This window comes from Petromyzon marinus, chromosome 77, assembly GCF_048934315.1.
Source record: "Petromyzon marinus isolate PM22_M1 ecotype Great Lakes invasive population chromosome 77, UKy_Petmar_22M1.pri1.0, whole genome shotgun sequence".
NCBI classification, from domain to species: Eukaryota; Metazoa; Chordata; class Hyperoartia; order Petromyzontiformes; family Petromyzontidae; genus Petromyzon; species Petromyzon marinus.
The window spans coordinates 900,955-915,000 of NC_133743.1; the positions used below are offsets into that span (position 1 = coordinate 900,955).

The 14,046-nt window shown below is 49.5% G+C and overlaps 1 protein-coding gene across 6 annotated transcripts in view; it reads right to left on the reverse strand.

The window, feature by feature from the left end:
* LOC116958395 (uncharacterized) overlaps positions 1–14,046 on the reverse strand; it is a 72,322-nt gene that overhangs the window by 40,857 nt on the left and 17,419 nt on the right. For all 6 annotated transcript variants that reach the window (XM_076056633.1, XM_076056632.1, XM_076056631.1 and 3 more), the window contains exon 3: positions 9,572–9,908. In XM_076056633.1, the coding sequence (XP_075912748.1) occupies positions 9,572–9,908 (337 nt within the window). The remainder of the gene's footprint in view (positions 1–9,571; positions 9,909–14,046) is intronic.

Sequence of the window (14,046 nt, forward strand, 5' to 3'; positions counted from 1 at the left end):
CACTCACTCACTCACTGTGTGTGTCACTCACTGTGTGTGTGTGTGTCACTGTGTGTGTGTCACTGTGTGTGTGTCACTGTGTGTGTGTGTCACTGTGTGTGTCACTCACTGTGTGTCACTGTGTGTGTCACTCACTCACTGTGTGTGTCACTGTGTGTGTCACTCACTCACTGTGTGTGTCACTCACTGTGTGTGTGTCATTGTGTGTGTGTCACTGTGTGTGTGTCACTGTGTGTCACTCACTGTGTGTCACTGTGTGTGTCACTCACTCACTGTGTGTGTCACTGTGTGTGTCACTCACTCACTGTGTGTGTCACTCACTCACTGTGTGTGTCACTGTGGGTGTCACTCACTCACTGTGTGTGTCACTCACTGTGTGTGAGTGTCACTGTGTGTGTCACTCACTGTGTGTCACTCACTGTGTGTGAGTGTCACTGTGTGTGTCACTCACTCACTGTGTGTCACTGTGTGTGTCACTCACTCACTCACTGTGTGTCACTGTGTGTGTCACTCACTGTGTGTGTGTGGGTGTGTCACTCACTCACTCACTGTGTGTCACTCACTGTGTGTGGGTGTGTCACTCACTCACTTTGTGTGGGTGTCACTCACTGTGTGTGACTGTGTGTGTCACTGTGTGTCACTCACTCACTGTGTGTGTCACTGTGTGTGTCACTCACTCACTGTGTGTGTCACTCACTCACTATGTGTGTCACTCACTGTGTGTGACTGTGTGTGTGTCACTGTGTGTGTGTCACTCACTCACTCACTGTGTGTCACTGTGTGTGTGTCACTGTGTGTGTGTCACTGTGTGTGTGTCACTCACTCACTCACTGTGTGTCACTGTGTGTGTGTCACTGTGTGTGTGTCACTCACTCACTCACTCACTGTGTGTCACTGTGTGTGTCACTCACTCACTCACTGTGTGTGTGTCACTCACTCACTGTGTGTGTCACTCACTGTGTGTGTGTGTCACTCACTGTGTGTGTGTGTCACTCACTCACTGTGTGTGTCACTCACTCACTGTGTGTCACTCACTGTGTGTGACTGTGTGAGTGTCACTCACTCACTGTGTGTCACTCACTCACTGTGTGTGTGTCACTCACTGTGTGTGTCACTGTGTGTGTCACTCACTCACTGTGTGTGAGTGTCACTCACTCACTGTGTGTGTCACTCACTCACTCACTGTGTGTGTCACTCACTCACTGTGTGTCACTGACTCACTGTGTGTGTCACTCACTCACTCACTGTGTGTGTCACTCACTCACTCACTGTGTGTGTCACTCACTCACTGTGTGTGGGTGTCACTCACTCACTTTGTGTGTGTGTCACTCACTCACTGTGTCACTCACTCACTCACTGTGTGTCACTCACTCACTGTGTCACTCACTCACTGTGTGTCACTCACTCACTTTGTGTGGGTGTCACTCACTCACTTTGTGTGTGTGTCACTCACTCACTGTGTGTCACTCACTCACTTTGTGTGGGTGTCACTCACTCACTTTGTGTGTGTGTCACTCACTCACTGTGTCACTCACTCACTGTGTGTGTGTCACTCACTCACTGTGTGTGTCACTCACTCACTCACTGTGTGTGTCACTCACTCACTCACTGTGTGTCACTCACTGTGTGTGTGTCATTGTGTGTGTGTCACTGTGTGTGTCACTCACTCACTGTGTGTGTCACTCACTCACTCACTGTGTCACTCACTCACTGTGTGTGAGTGTCACTCACTCACTGTGTGTGTGTCACTCACTCACTGTGTGTGTCACTGTGTGTGTCACTGTGTGTGTCACTCACTCACTGTGTGTGTCACTCACTCACTGTGTGTGGGTGTCACTCACTCACTCACTGTGTATGTGTCACTGTGTGGGTGTCACTCACTCACTGTGTGTGGGTGTCACTCACTCACTCACTGTGTGTGTCACTCACTCACTGTGTCACTCACTCACTGTGTGTCACTCACTCACTTTGTGTGGGTGTCACTCACTCACTTTGTGTGTGTGTCACTCACTCACTGTGTCACTCACTCACTGTGTGTGTGTCACTCACTCACTGTGTGTGTCACTCACTTTGTGTGTGTGTTACTCACTGTGTGTGTGTCACTCACTCACTGTGGGTGTCACTCACTCACTGTGTGTGTGTGTCACTCACTCACTCACTCACTGTGGGTGTCACTCACTCACTGTGGGTGTCACTCACTCACTGTGTGTGTCACACACTCACTGTGTCACTCACTCACTCACTGTGTCACTCACTCACTGTGTGTCACTCACTCACTTTGTGTGGGTGTCACTCACTCACTTTGTGTGTCACTCACTCACTGTGTCACTCACTGTGTGTGTTTGTCACTCACTCACTGTGTGTGTCACTCACTCACTGTGTGTGTGTGTCACTCACTGTGTGTGTCACTCACTGTGTGTGTCACTCACTGTGTGTCACTTACTGTGTGTGTCACTGTGTGTGTGTCACTGTGTGTGTGTGTCACTGTGTGTGTGTCACTGTGTGTGTCACTGTGTGTGTGTGTCACTGTGTGTGTCACTCACTGTGTGTGTCACTGTGTGTGTGTCACTGTGTGTGTGTCACTGTGTGTGTGTCACTTACTATGTGTGTCACTGTGTGTGTGTCACTGTGTGTGTGTGTCACTGTGTGTGTGTCACTGTGTGTGTCACTGTGTGTGTGTCACTGTGTGTGTGTCACTGTGTGTGTGTGCCACTCACTGTGTGTGTCACTGTGTGTCACTCACTGTGTGTGTCACTGTGTGTGTCACTCACTGTGTGTGTGTGTCACTGTGTGTGTGTCACTGTGTGTGTGTCACTGTGTGTGTGTCACTCACTCACTATGTGTCACTGTGTGGGTGTCACTGTGTGTGTCACTCACTGTGTGTCTGTGTGTGTGTCACTCACTGTGTGTGGGTGTCACTGTGTGTGTCACTGTGTCACTCACTCACTGTGTGTGTCACTCACTGTGTGTGTGTGTCACTCACTCACTGTGTGTGTCACTGTGTGGGTGTCACTGTGTGTGTCACTCACTGTGTGTGTCACTGTGTGTGTGTCACTGTGTGTGTGTCACTGTGTGTGTGTCACTGTGTGTGTCACTGTGTGTGTGTGTCACTGTGTGTGTCACTGTGTGTGTGTCACTGTGTGTGTGTGTCACTGTGTGTCACTGTGTGTGTGTCACTCACTCACTTTGTGTGTGTGTCACTCACTGTGTGTGTGTCACTCACTCACTCAGTGTGTGTCACTCACTCACTGTGTCACTCACTCACTCACTGTGTCACTCACTCACTGTGTGTGTCACTGTGTGTGTCACTGTGTGTGTGTCACTGTGTGTGTGTCACTGTGTGTGTGTCACTCACTCACTGTGTCACTCACTCACTGTGTCACTCACTCACTCACTGTGTGTGTCACTCACTCACTCACTGTGTGTGTCACTCACTCACTGTGTGTGTGTCACTCACTCACTGTGTGTGTGTCACTCACTCACTCACTGTGTGTGTCACTCACTCACTGTGTGTGTCACTCACTTACTGTGTGTGTCACTCACTGTGTGTGTGTCACTGTGTGTGTCACTCACTCACTGTGTGTGTCACTCACTGTGTGTGTCACTTACTGTGTGTGTGGGAAAACAACCCCCTACCTCCTCGCGATGCCGGATGGGCAACTCTGTCGTGGACAGTGCTGTGGGGGGAGGGCCAATTCCGATTGGTTCCTCCTCTCATGGCGTCTGTGACCACCACAGGGGCTAAACGGGGGCTCTGGACGGGTGCGAGGGGCTGGTAACCCCTCCACCTTCAATTAATTACCACTAAACCACGAGTTAAACTGAAATATGTAACTAATAAGCTTGTGCCGGAGGCCCCGGGGGGCCAGGCGTCTATGACGTCTCCTGGCCAAACCCCAATTGGCGGAGCCAGGAAATTGAATCTCTACCCTCGGGGCTCCTCCAGAAACAACGAAAAGCCACTACGGATGGCCACGTGGAATGTTCGAACGCTCACTGCGGAGGAGAGGCTGCCACTCCTCTGTCGGGAGCTGGACCGGTACTGCCTGGATCTCTGTGGCATTCAGGAGGTCCGGTGGGCCGGTTCTGGCTCCTGCCACCATGAGGGGTGGACAGTTCTCTACTCGGGGCAACAGACTGCCAAACAACAGGGTGTGGCTCTTCTTTTGAGCAAAAGAATGAAGGGGGCGTGGGAGCATGGCGGTGAGGTGTGGGAAGCTGTAAGCCCCAGGCGACTTTGGGCTCGCCTTCCCATCAACCGGAGGCGAGGAGTGGTGGTAGTGGTTACTTATGCCCCCACCGAAGATGAACATCCGTGGAGGGATGCAGGCAAAGCCGATGAGTCAGATGCCTTCTATGACCTGTCACAGGTGCTGGCTAAAGTGGCACCTCGGGATAGAGTCATCATGTTGGGTGACTTCAATGCCCGAGTTGGTCATGATGCTGGCACCTCGTCTGCAGTGATTGGAGGGCATGGGCCAGATCAGCTCAATAACAACGGTAGGAGGCTGCTAGATTTTTGTGCAGCCCATGGGCTTGTAATTACCAACACGCTGTTCCGGCATCGACGCATCCACACAATATCATGGATGCATGCCGTGTCCAAGCAAGAACATCTGCTGGACTACATAGTGACGGACCAGCGGATGCGAGCCCATGTCCTTGACACCAGGACCTACCGTGGAGCTGATCTGCCTTCTGACCATCGACTAGTCATCTGTAAGATGCGCCTGCCATTCTTCCACTCCAGTGGTGGGTGTACACCCAGGACCCCATTCCAACCTATTGTGGCCTGGTCTCAGTTATCTGATGAAAGTTGCAAGCGAGAATTTAATCAGCTCTTCTAGATTTGAAGCTTTCGTGACTGCAAGGATCCACACTCTTTGGTTCTATTCGGTAAAGTCACCACGTAGGTAACAAATAAAGCAACGAAAAAATCACGACGTTTCAACCACAACACAAGCGGCCTTCATCAGGTGAAGGGACCGTGCTGTCACGAAGACAGCGTTGGAATCAAGAAAGTCAAGCCAGGTCGCGTGCTTTAAACTGTGTGGGAGGAAACCAAACGCTTTGACAAAGTAATCAGCATACAGTGCTGATAGAACACTTAAAGTGCTGATAGAACACTTAACACGGGGGGGGGAGGAGGAGGGGAATTTGACAATGCAAGAGTTGTGTTGAAGGGAAATAAGCTGCTGTGAAAGTTTGGAATATCACTACTGGATAAATATACTGTACCATTGAAATTAGTTTAATGTTTGGTATGATTTATAACATCTTTCCAATGATTGCTTAATTTGAAACCATCTTCTCGGTTGAAATTGTGTCTGTGTTCGTAAATCTGAATTGCCTCGTGAACAAATCTCTGATAAAAAACCGTGGGTTTGCAAAGGACCTGGGTATCGGAGAACATTATATCGTGATCACCCACAGCGTTGTAACAGTGATCAGCCACGGCAGAAGAATTCGTTCTGCCGTGTTTCAAATCTGATTTGTGCTCGCGAATTCGGTCAGAGACATGTCGCTTCGTCTCCCCGATATAGCAATCACCGCAGGTACAACTCAATTTGTAAACCCCGGGGTACTGTAAGTCAGGAATGACATCCTTCACGGATGGGATCAGATCACGAATTTTGTGTACTGTATTGAACCGGACTGGGATCTTGTGTTTGTTTAGAATTTTGGAAATATTTTTAGTAACGCCTGCTATATATGGCAAGCTACCATTCTTAGATGTTCTGTTTGAGAGGAGACCTGATGGCTCATTGGGGCATTCTGTCTACAGGAAACCCACCCACACAGATTCCTACTTGAAACCTGATTCCCACCACCACCCAGCTCAAAAGAATTCTCTCATCAAAACTTTATACCATAGGGCTCATTGCATTTCGGACCAGCACCACCTGACCAGTGAATTAAAACATGTACACCTGGCCCTCAAGAGAAACGGATACTCTGACCGTACCATCCGCCAAGCTGTTTCTCCTACCATACAGAAACAACCACTTGATACTCCGGTCAAAACCATCACACTACCCCCGTGTTAAGTGTTTGATCAGCACTTTATGGTAATTCCTTTGTCAAAGCGTTTGGTTTCCTCCCACACAGCTTAAAGAACGCGGCCTGGCTTGACTTTCTTGATTCCAACGCTGTCTTCGTGACAGCACGGTCCCTTCACCTGATGAAGGCCGCTTGTGTTGTGGCCGAAACGACGTGATTTTTCGTTGCTTTATTTTTTACCTACTACGTGACTTTACCGAATAGAACCAAAGAGTAATTTCATCATCGCTTGCGGCTGGGATTGGCATCATCCCCCACTCCTCCTGATGTCGAGGGTAAATGGGCGAGGTTTAGGACTGTGGCTCATGCAGCTGCAATGGCTGCTTTGGGTACGCGGTCCAGACCTCCCCAGAGACCCTGGCTGACAGAGGAGGTGTTCAGGATGGTTGAGAAAAAGCGACAGGCCCACTGTCATCGGTTACAGAATCCCACATCAGAGAATGAGGAGGCTTACCGCAGCCTTCGCTCGGAGGTTCGGAGAGCCGTGAGGCGCTGCAAGGATGGGTGGTGGTCGCGGGTTGCTGAGGAGATGGAGTCTGCCTCAGTGGCCCGCGATCACAAATCTCTATTTAACTCCATCAAAAAAGTAACCTGCAGCGCCACACCTATAACCATCATTAGGGGAAAAAACGGTGATCCAATCTCCGACCCCCAGGAACAGGTTTGCAGATTTGCTGAGCATTTCTGTGAGGTCCTGGGGGAGGGAAAATCCCTCAGCCAGGAAAACATCGTGGCACAAAGTGAGGATGACCCTGCTGAGGCTGCGGTGCCTCAAATATTGGAAGAAGTCACCCCCTGTGAGTGGCTGGCTGAAGTACCATCTGTTGAGGAAGTACTGAAGGCGATCCGGAGTCTGAGACCAGGAAAGGCAGCGGGCAGAGATGATCTCCCAAGCGAAATGCTGAGGGAAGGTGGCGTTTGTGCACAGACTGCCTTATATGACATCATAACAACAGTCTGGACCACTGGACGGGTTCTGCAGGATTGGAAGGATGCCCTGGTGGTCCCCCTCTTTAAGAAGGGGGACCACACAGACTGTAACAACTACAGGGGCATCTCACTCCTCAGTGTGCCAGGAAAGGTCCTGGCAAGGATTATTCAACATCGCCTTGCCAGGCACGCTGAGGAGAGGCTTGCGGAGCCCCAATGCGGTTTCAGGAAAGGGCGGTCCTGCACAGATGCCATATTTTCTGTCCGTCTGCTACAGCAGAGGTGTTGGGAATTCCAGCAAGACCTACATCTCTGCTTTTGACCTGGTCAAGGCCTATGATACCATCAGTAGGCCTGGGCTCTGGGTTGTTCTTCGGGCTTTTGGAGTACCTGACCCTCTACTCACGATCATTAAGGACCTTCATGATGGTGAGCGGGCCGGGTAAAACTACGTGTCCGGGAGTCAGAGCCATTCCCTGTACACCTTGGGGTGCGACAGGGATGTCCTCTGGCTCCCACATTATTTAACATCTATTTTGACCACGTAGTTCATGAAGCCTTCAATAGCTGTACCGGGGGAATCTCCATAGAGTTTCCCATACCTGGGCAGTGTGCTTATGACCGGCTCCAGTTTAACAGCAGAGGTCTCACTCCGAATCAGTCGAGCGGCAATATCTTTTCATCGGTTGCGTAACGCTGTGTGGAAGCTACCTGGTCTGTCGCTCCGCAAAAAGCTTCAGGTCTTCTCGGCCACGGTCATTCCCTCCCTTCTCTACGCTTGCGAAACGTGGACCCCCCCTAATGGAACATCTTCGCCGGTTAGAAACATTTAGGCTGGCCTGCCTACGATCCATCCTGGGTTTAACCAGGCTGGATTGTGTGAGGAGCTCACAAATCCTTGAAAGATCTGGGCACGGTCCCATTGGTGAGCTCCTCCGGCGGGCAAGGCTGCATTGGCTGGGTCACGTAGCCTGCATGCCCAGCCACCGTATGCCGAAACAGCTTTTGTTCGGCCAGATTGAGGGGTCTAAACGGGCGCGGCACGGGCTAGAGAAGAGATGGAGTGATGTGGTACAGGAGGACGTGGAGCTGAGTGGACTTGCCGATGACTGGTACCAGCAGTGTCAAGATCAGCCTCTGTGGAGGAGGCTCGTGAAGGACGCTACTGGGCAGTTGGAGGCAGTCGCCCTCCAACAACAACGGAGGGCGGAGGAGCGACGCTCACAACAACGAGCGGAGCGCCGGGTGGCTAAAGCACAGCAGGTTGCCACAGTAGGGGGCACAGGTGGTGCATCAACCAGTCATCTCAGTCATCTCAGTCAGTCGACCCGTGGCACCTGGGTCTGCCCCGTGACCTCCATGTCTCTCACTCTCTCTATCTCTCTCTCTCCACGTCTCTCTCTCTCTCTCCCTGTGTACGTGCACAGGGAGAGAGAGAGAAACACACTCTCTATCTCTCTCTCTATATATATCTCTCTATCTCTCTCTATCTCTCTCTCTCTATCTCTCTCCATGTCTCTCTCTCTCTCTATCTCTCTCTATCTCTCTCTCTATCTCTCTCTATCTCTCTATCTCTCTCTCCATGTCTCTCTCTCTATCTCTCTCTATCTCTCTCTATCTCCCTCTCTATCTCTCTATCTCTCTCTCTCCATATCTCTCTCTCTCTATCTCTCTCTCCATGTCTCTCTCTCTATCTCTCTATCTCTCTCTCTATCTATCTCTATCTCTCTCTATCTTTCTCTCTCCATGTCTCTCTCTCTATCTCTCTCTCTATATCTCTCTCTATCTCTCTCTCTCCACGTCTCTCTATCTCTCTCTCTATCTCTCTCTCCACGTCTCTCTCTCTCTATCTCTCTCTCTATCTCTCTCTCTCTCTATCTCTCTCTATCTCTCTCTCTCCACGTCTCTCTATCTCTCTCTCTATCTCTCTCTCCACGTCTCTCTCTATCTCTCTCTCTATCTCTCTCTCTATCTCTCTCTATCTATCTCTCTCTATCTATCTCTATCTCTATCTATCTCTCTCTCTATCTCTCTCTCTATATCTCTCTCTATCTCTCTCTCTCCACGTCTCTCTCTCTATCTCTCTCTCTATCTCTCTCTCTCCACGTCTCTCTCTCTCTATCTCTCTCTCTCCACGTCTCTCTCTCTATCTCTCTCTCTATCTCTCTCTATCTCTCTATCTCTCTCTCTCCACGTCTCTCTCTCTATATCTCTCTCTATCTCTCTCTCTCCACGTCTCTCTCTATCTCTATCTCTCTATCTCTCTCTATCTCTCTCTCTATCTCTCTCTCTCTCCACGTCTCTCTCTCTATCTCTCTCTATATATCTCTCTATCTCTCTCTCTCCACGTCTCTCTCTCTATCTCTCTCTATCTCTCTCTATCTCTCTCTATCTCTCTCTCTATCTCTATCTCTCTATCTCCCTCTCCACGTCTCTCTCTATCTATCTCTCTCTATCTCTCTCTCTCTCTATCTCTCTCTCTCCACGTCTCTCTCTCTCTCTCCCTGTGTGCGTGCACACGACGGACCCCCCCCCCCTCCCCTCCCCCCCGCCCCCCCCCCCGCCCCCACCCCTCTCCTACCCTCGCTCCGACACCACCACCCCAGGCAGAGCGTCCCTCAGTGCCTTGTGGCGGCGACGGAGGTCGGCGTCTCCGGCGCCGCTGCCGTCCCTCCAGCAGGTCTCGCCGGCCTGCGCGAGGCTCAGGCCCAGCTGAATCAGCGGACTGGGGCAGGTGAACAGGGACTGGCAGCGGCCCCCAGCAACGTGACCACCGCCGGCATCATCGGCGGCATCGCCGCCGGCATCATCGGCGGCATCGCCGCCGGCATCACCGGCGGCACCACCAGCGTCGCTCTCAGCTCGCCGGAGGACGTTCAGGAGGATGCCAGTGGCCTCGGTCAGCCCCTCGCTGGAACCTGCCAGAGGGAGAGAGGGGAGAGAGGGGAGTGTAGTAGTGTAGTGTAGTGTGTAGTAGTGTAGTGTGTAGTGTGAGTGTGTAGTGTGTGGTGTATAGTGTAGTGTGTAGTGTAGTAGTGTAGTGGAGTGTGTAGTGTAGTGTAGTAGTGTAGTGTAGTGTGTATTAGTGTAGTGTGTAGTGTATAGTGTAGTGTGTGGTGTAGTGTAGTGTAGTGTGTATTAGTGTAGTGTGTAGTGTAGTGTGTAGTGTAGTGTAGTGTGTAGTGTGGTGTGTAGTGGAGTGTGTAGTGTGTAGTGTAGTGTGTAGTGTAGTGTGTAGTGTGGTGTGTAGTGTGGTGTAGTGTGTAGTGTAGTGTGTAGTGTGGTGTGTAGTGGAGTGTGTAGTGTGTAGTGTAGTAGTGTAGTGTAGTGTGTAGTGTAGTGTGTAGTGTAGTAGTGTAGTGTAGTGTGTAGTGTGGTGTGTAGTGTAGTGTGTAGTGTGTAGTGTATAGTGTAGTGTAGTGTGTAGTGTAGTGTAGTGTGTAGTGTATAGTAGTGTAGTGTAGTGTGTAGTGTATAGTGTAGTGTAGTGTGTAGTGTAGTGTAGTGTGTAGTGTATAGTGTAGTGTGTAGTGTAGTGTGTAGTGTAGTGTATAGTGTAGTGTGTAGTGTAGTGTATAGTGTAGTGTGTAGTGTAGTGTGTAGTGTAGTGTGTAGTGTGGTGTGTAGTGTGGTGTAGTGTGTAGTGTAGTGTGTAGTGTGGTGTGTAGTGGAGTGTGTAGTGTGTAGTGTAGTAGTGTAGTGTAGTGTGTAGTGTAGTGTGTAGTGTAGTAGTGTAGTGTAGTGTGTAGTGTGGTGTGTAGTGTAGTGTGTAGTGTGTAGTGTATAGTGTAGTGTAGTGTGTAGTGTAGTGTAGTGTGTAGTGTATAGTAGTGTAGTGTAGTGTGTAGTGTATAGTGTAGTGTAGTGTGTAGTGTAGTGTAGTGTGTAGTGTATAGTGTAGTGTGTAGTGTAGTGTGTAGTGTAGTGTATAGTGTAGTGTGTAGTGTAGTGTATAGTGTAGTGTGTAGTGTATAGTGTAGTGTATAGTGTAGTGTATAGTGTGTAGTGTAGTGTATAGTGTAGTGTGTAGTGTAGTGTATAGTGTAGTGTATAGTGTAGTGTATAGTAGTGTAGTGTGTGTAGTGTGTAGTGGTGTGTAGTGGATTGTGTAGTAGTGTAGTGTATAGTAGTGTAGTGTAGTGTGTAGTAGTTTAGTGTAGTGTATAGTGTAGTGCATAGTGTAGTGTATAGTGTAGTTGTGTAGTGTAGTGTATAGTGTAGTGTGTAATGTGTAGTAGTGTAGTGTGTAGTGTATAGTAGTGTAGTGTGTAGTGTTTAGTGTAGTGTATAGTAGCGTAGTGTATAGTGTCGTGTATAGTATTGTAGTGTATAGTGTAGTGTATAGTGTAGTGTATAGTAGTATAGTGTAGTGTACAGTAGTGTATAGTGTAGTGTATAGTGTAGTGTATAGTAGTATAGTGTAGTGTGCAGCAGTGTATAGTGTAGTGTATAGTGTAGTGTATAGTGTAGTGTATAGTGTAGTGTATAGTAGTATAGTGTAGTGTATAGTAGTGTATAGTGTAGTGTAGTGTATAGTGTAGTGTATAGTAGTATAGTGTAGTGTGCAGCAGTGTATAGTAGTGTAGTGTATAGTGTAGTGTATAGTCTTGTGTATAGTATTGTATATAGTAGTGTATAGTGTAGTATATAGTAGTATAGTGTAGTGTATAGTAGTATAGTGTAGTGTACAGCAGTGTATAGTAGTGTAGTGTATAGTGTAGTGTATAGTATTGTGTATAGTATTGAATATAGTAGTGTATCATTCTAGATTGGAAGCTTTCGTGACTGCAAGGATCCACACTCTTTGGTTCCATTCGGTAAAGTCACGTAGGTAAAAAATAAAGCAACGAAAAAATCACGACGTTTCAACCACAATACAAGCGGCCTTCATCAGGTGAAGGGACCGTGCTGTCACGAAGACAGCGTTGGAATCAAGAAAGTCAAGCCAGGTCGCGTCCTTTAAGCTGTGTGGGAGGAAACCACACGCTTTGACAAAGTAATCAGCATAAAGTGCTGATAGAACACTTAAAGTGCTGATGGAACACTTAACACGGGGGAGGGGAATTTGACAATGCAAACGTTGTTTTGAATTGGAATAAAGAAGGTCAAGCCAGGTCGCGTCCTTTAAGCTGTGTGGGAGGAAACCACACGCTTTGAGTCTCTGTGTGTCTCTGTGAGTCTCTGTGAGTCTCTGTGTGTCTCTGTGAGTCTCTGTGCGTGGTGAGTCTCTGTGTGTCTCTGTGTGTCTCTGTGAGTCTCTGTGTGTCTCTGTGAGTCTCTGTGAGTCTCTGTGTGTCTCTGTGTGTCTCTGTGAGTCTCTATGTGTCTCTGTGAGTCTCTGTGTGTCTGTGTGCGTGGTGAGTCTCTGGGAGTCTCTGTGTGTCTCTGTGAGTCTCTGTGTGTCTCTGTACGTGGTGAGTCTCTGGGTGTCTCTGTGTCTCTGTGTGTCTATGTGTGTGGTGTGTCTCTGTGTGTCTCTGTGAGCCTCTGTGTGTCTCTGTGTGTGGTGAGTCTCTGTGTGCGGTGAGTCTCTGTGAGTCTCTGTGTGTCTCTGTGAGTCTCTGTGAGTCTCTGTGTGTCTCTGTGAGTCTCTGTGTGTCTCTGTGTGTCTCTGTGAGTCTCTGTGAGTCTCTGTGTGTCTCTGTGTGTCTCTGTGCGTGGTGAATCTCTGGGTGTCTCTGTGTGTCTCTGTGAGTCTCTGTGTGTCTCTGTGTGTCTCTATGTGTCTCTGTGAGTCTCTGTGTGTGGTGTGTCTCTGTGTGTCTCTGTGTGTCTCTGTGAGTCTCTGTGTGTCTCTGTGTGTCTCTGTGCGTGGTGAGTCTCTGGGTGTCTCTGTGTGTCTCTGTGTGTCTCTGTGTGTGGTGAGTCTCTGTGAGTCTCTGTGTGTCTCTGTGTGTGGTGTGTCTCTGTGTGTCTCTGTGAGCCTCTGTGTGTCTCTGTGTGTGGTGAGTCTCTGTGTGCGGTGAGTCTCTGTGAGTCTCTGTGGGTCTCTGTGTGTCTCTGTGAGTCTCTGTGTGTCTCTGTGAGTCTCTGTGTCTCTCTGTGAGTCTCCGTGAGTCTCTGTGTCTCTCTGTGAGTCTCCGTGAGTCTCTGTGTCTCTCTGTGAGTCTCTGTGTCTCTCTGTGTGGGTCTCTGTGTGTGGTGAGTCTCTGTGAGTCTCTGTGAGTCTCTGTGTGTCTCTGTGAGTCTCTGTGTGTCTCTGTGAGTCTCTGTGTGTCTCTGTGTGTCTCTGTGTGTGGTGAGTCTCTGTGAGTCTCTGTGTGCCTCTGTGTGTCTCTGTGTGTCTCTGTGCGTCTCTGTGTGTCTCTGTGAGTCTCTGTGTGTCTCTGTGTGTCTCTGTGTGTGGTGAGTCTCTGTGAGTCTCTGTGTACCTCTGTGTGTCTCTGTGTGTCTCTGTGCGTCTCTGTGTGTCTCTGTGTCTCTGTGAGTCTCTGTGAGTCTCTGTGTGTCTCTGTGTGTCTCTGTGAGTCTCTGTGTGTCTCTGTGAGTCTCTGTGTGTCTCTGTGAGTCTCTGTGTGTGGTGAGTCTCTGTGAGTCTCTGTGTGTCTCTGTGGGTCTCTGTGTGTCTCTGTTAGTCTCTGTGTGTCTCTGTGAGTCTCTGTGAGTCTCTGTGTGTCTCTGTGTCTCTGTGTGCCTCTGTGTGTCTCTGTGTGTCTCTGTGAGTCTCTGTGAGTCTCTGTGTGTCTCTGTGTGTCTCTGTGTGGGTCTCTGTGTGTGGTGAGTCTCTGTGAGTCTCTGTGTGTCTCTGTGGGTCTCTGTGTGTCTCTGTTAGTCTCTGTGTGTCTCTGTGAGTCTCTGTGAGTCTCTGTGTGTCTCTGTGAGTCTCTGTGTGTCTCTGTGTGTCTCTGTGAGTCTCTGTGTGTCTCTGTGAGTCTCTGTGTGTCTCTGTGAGTCTCTGTGAGTCTCCGTGTCTCTCTGTGTGTCTCTGTGAGTCTCTGTGTGTCTCTGTGAGTCTCCTTGAGTCTCTGTGAGTCTCTGTGAGTCTCCGTGAGTCTCTGTGTGTCTCCGTGAGCCTCTCTGAGTCTCCGTGTGTGTCTCTGTCTGTCTCTGTGAGTC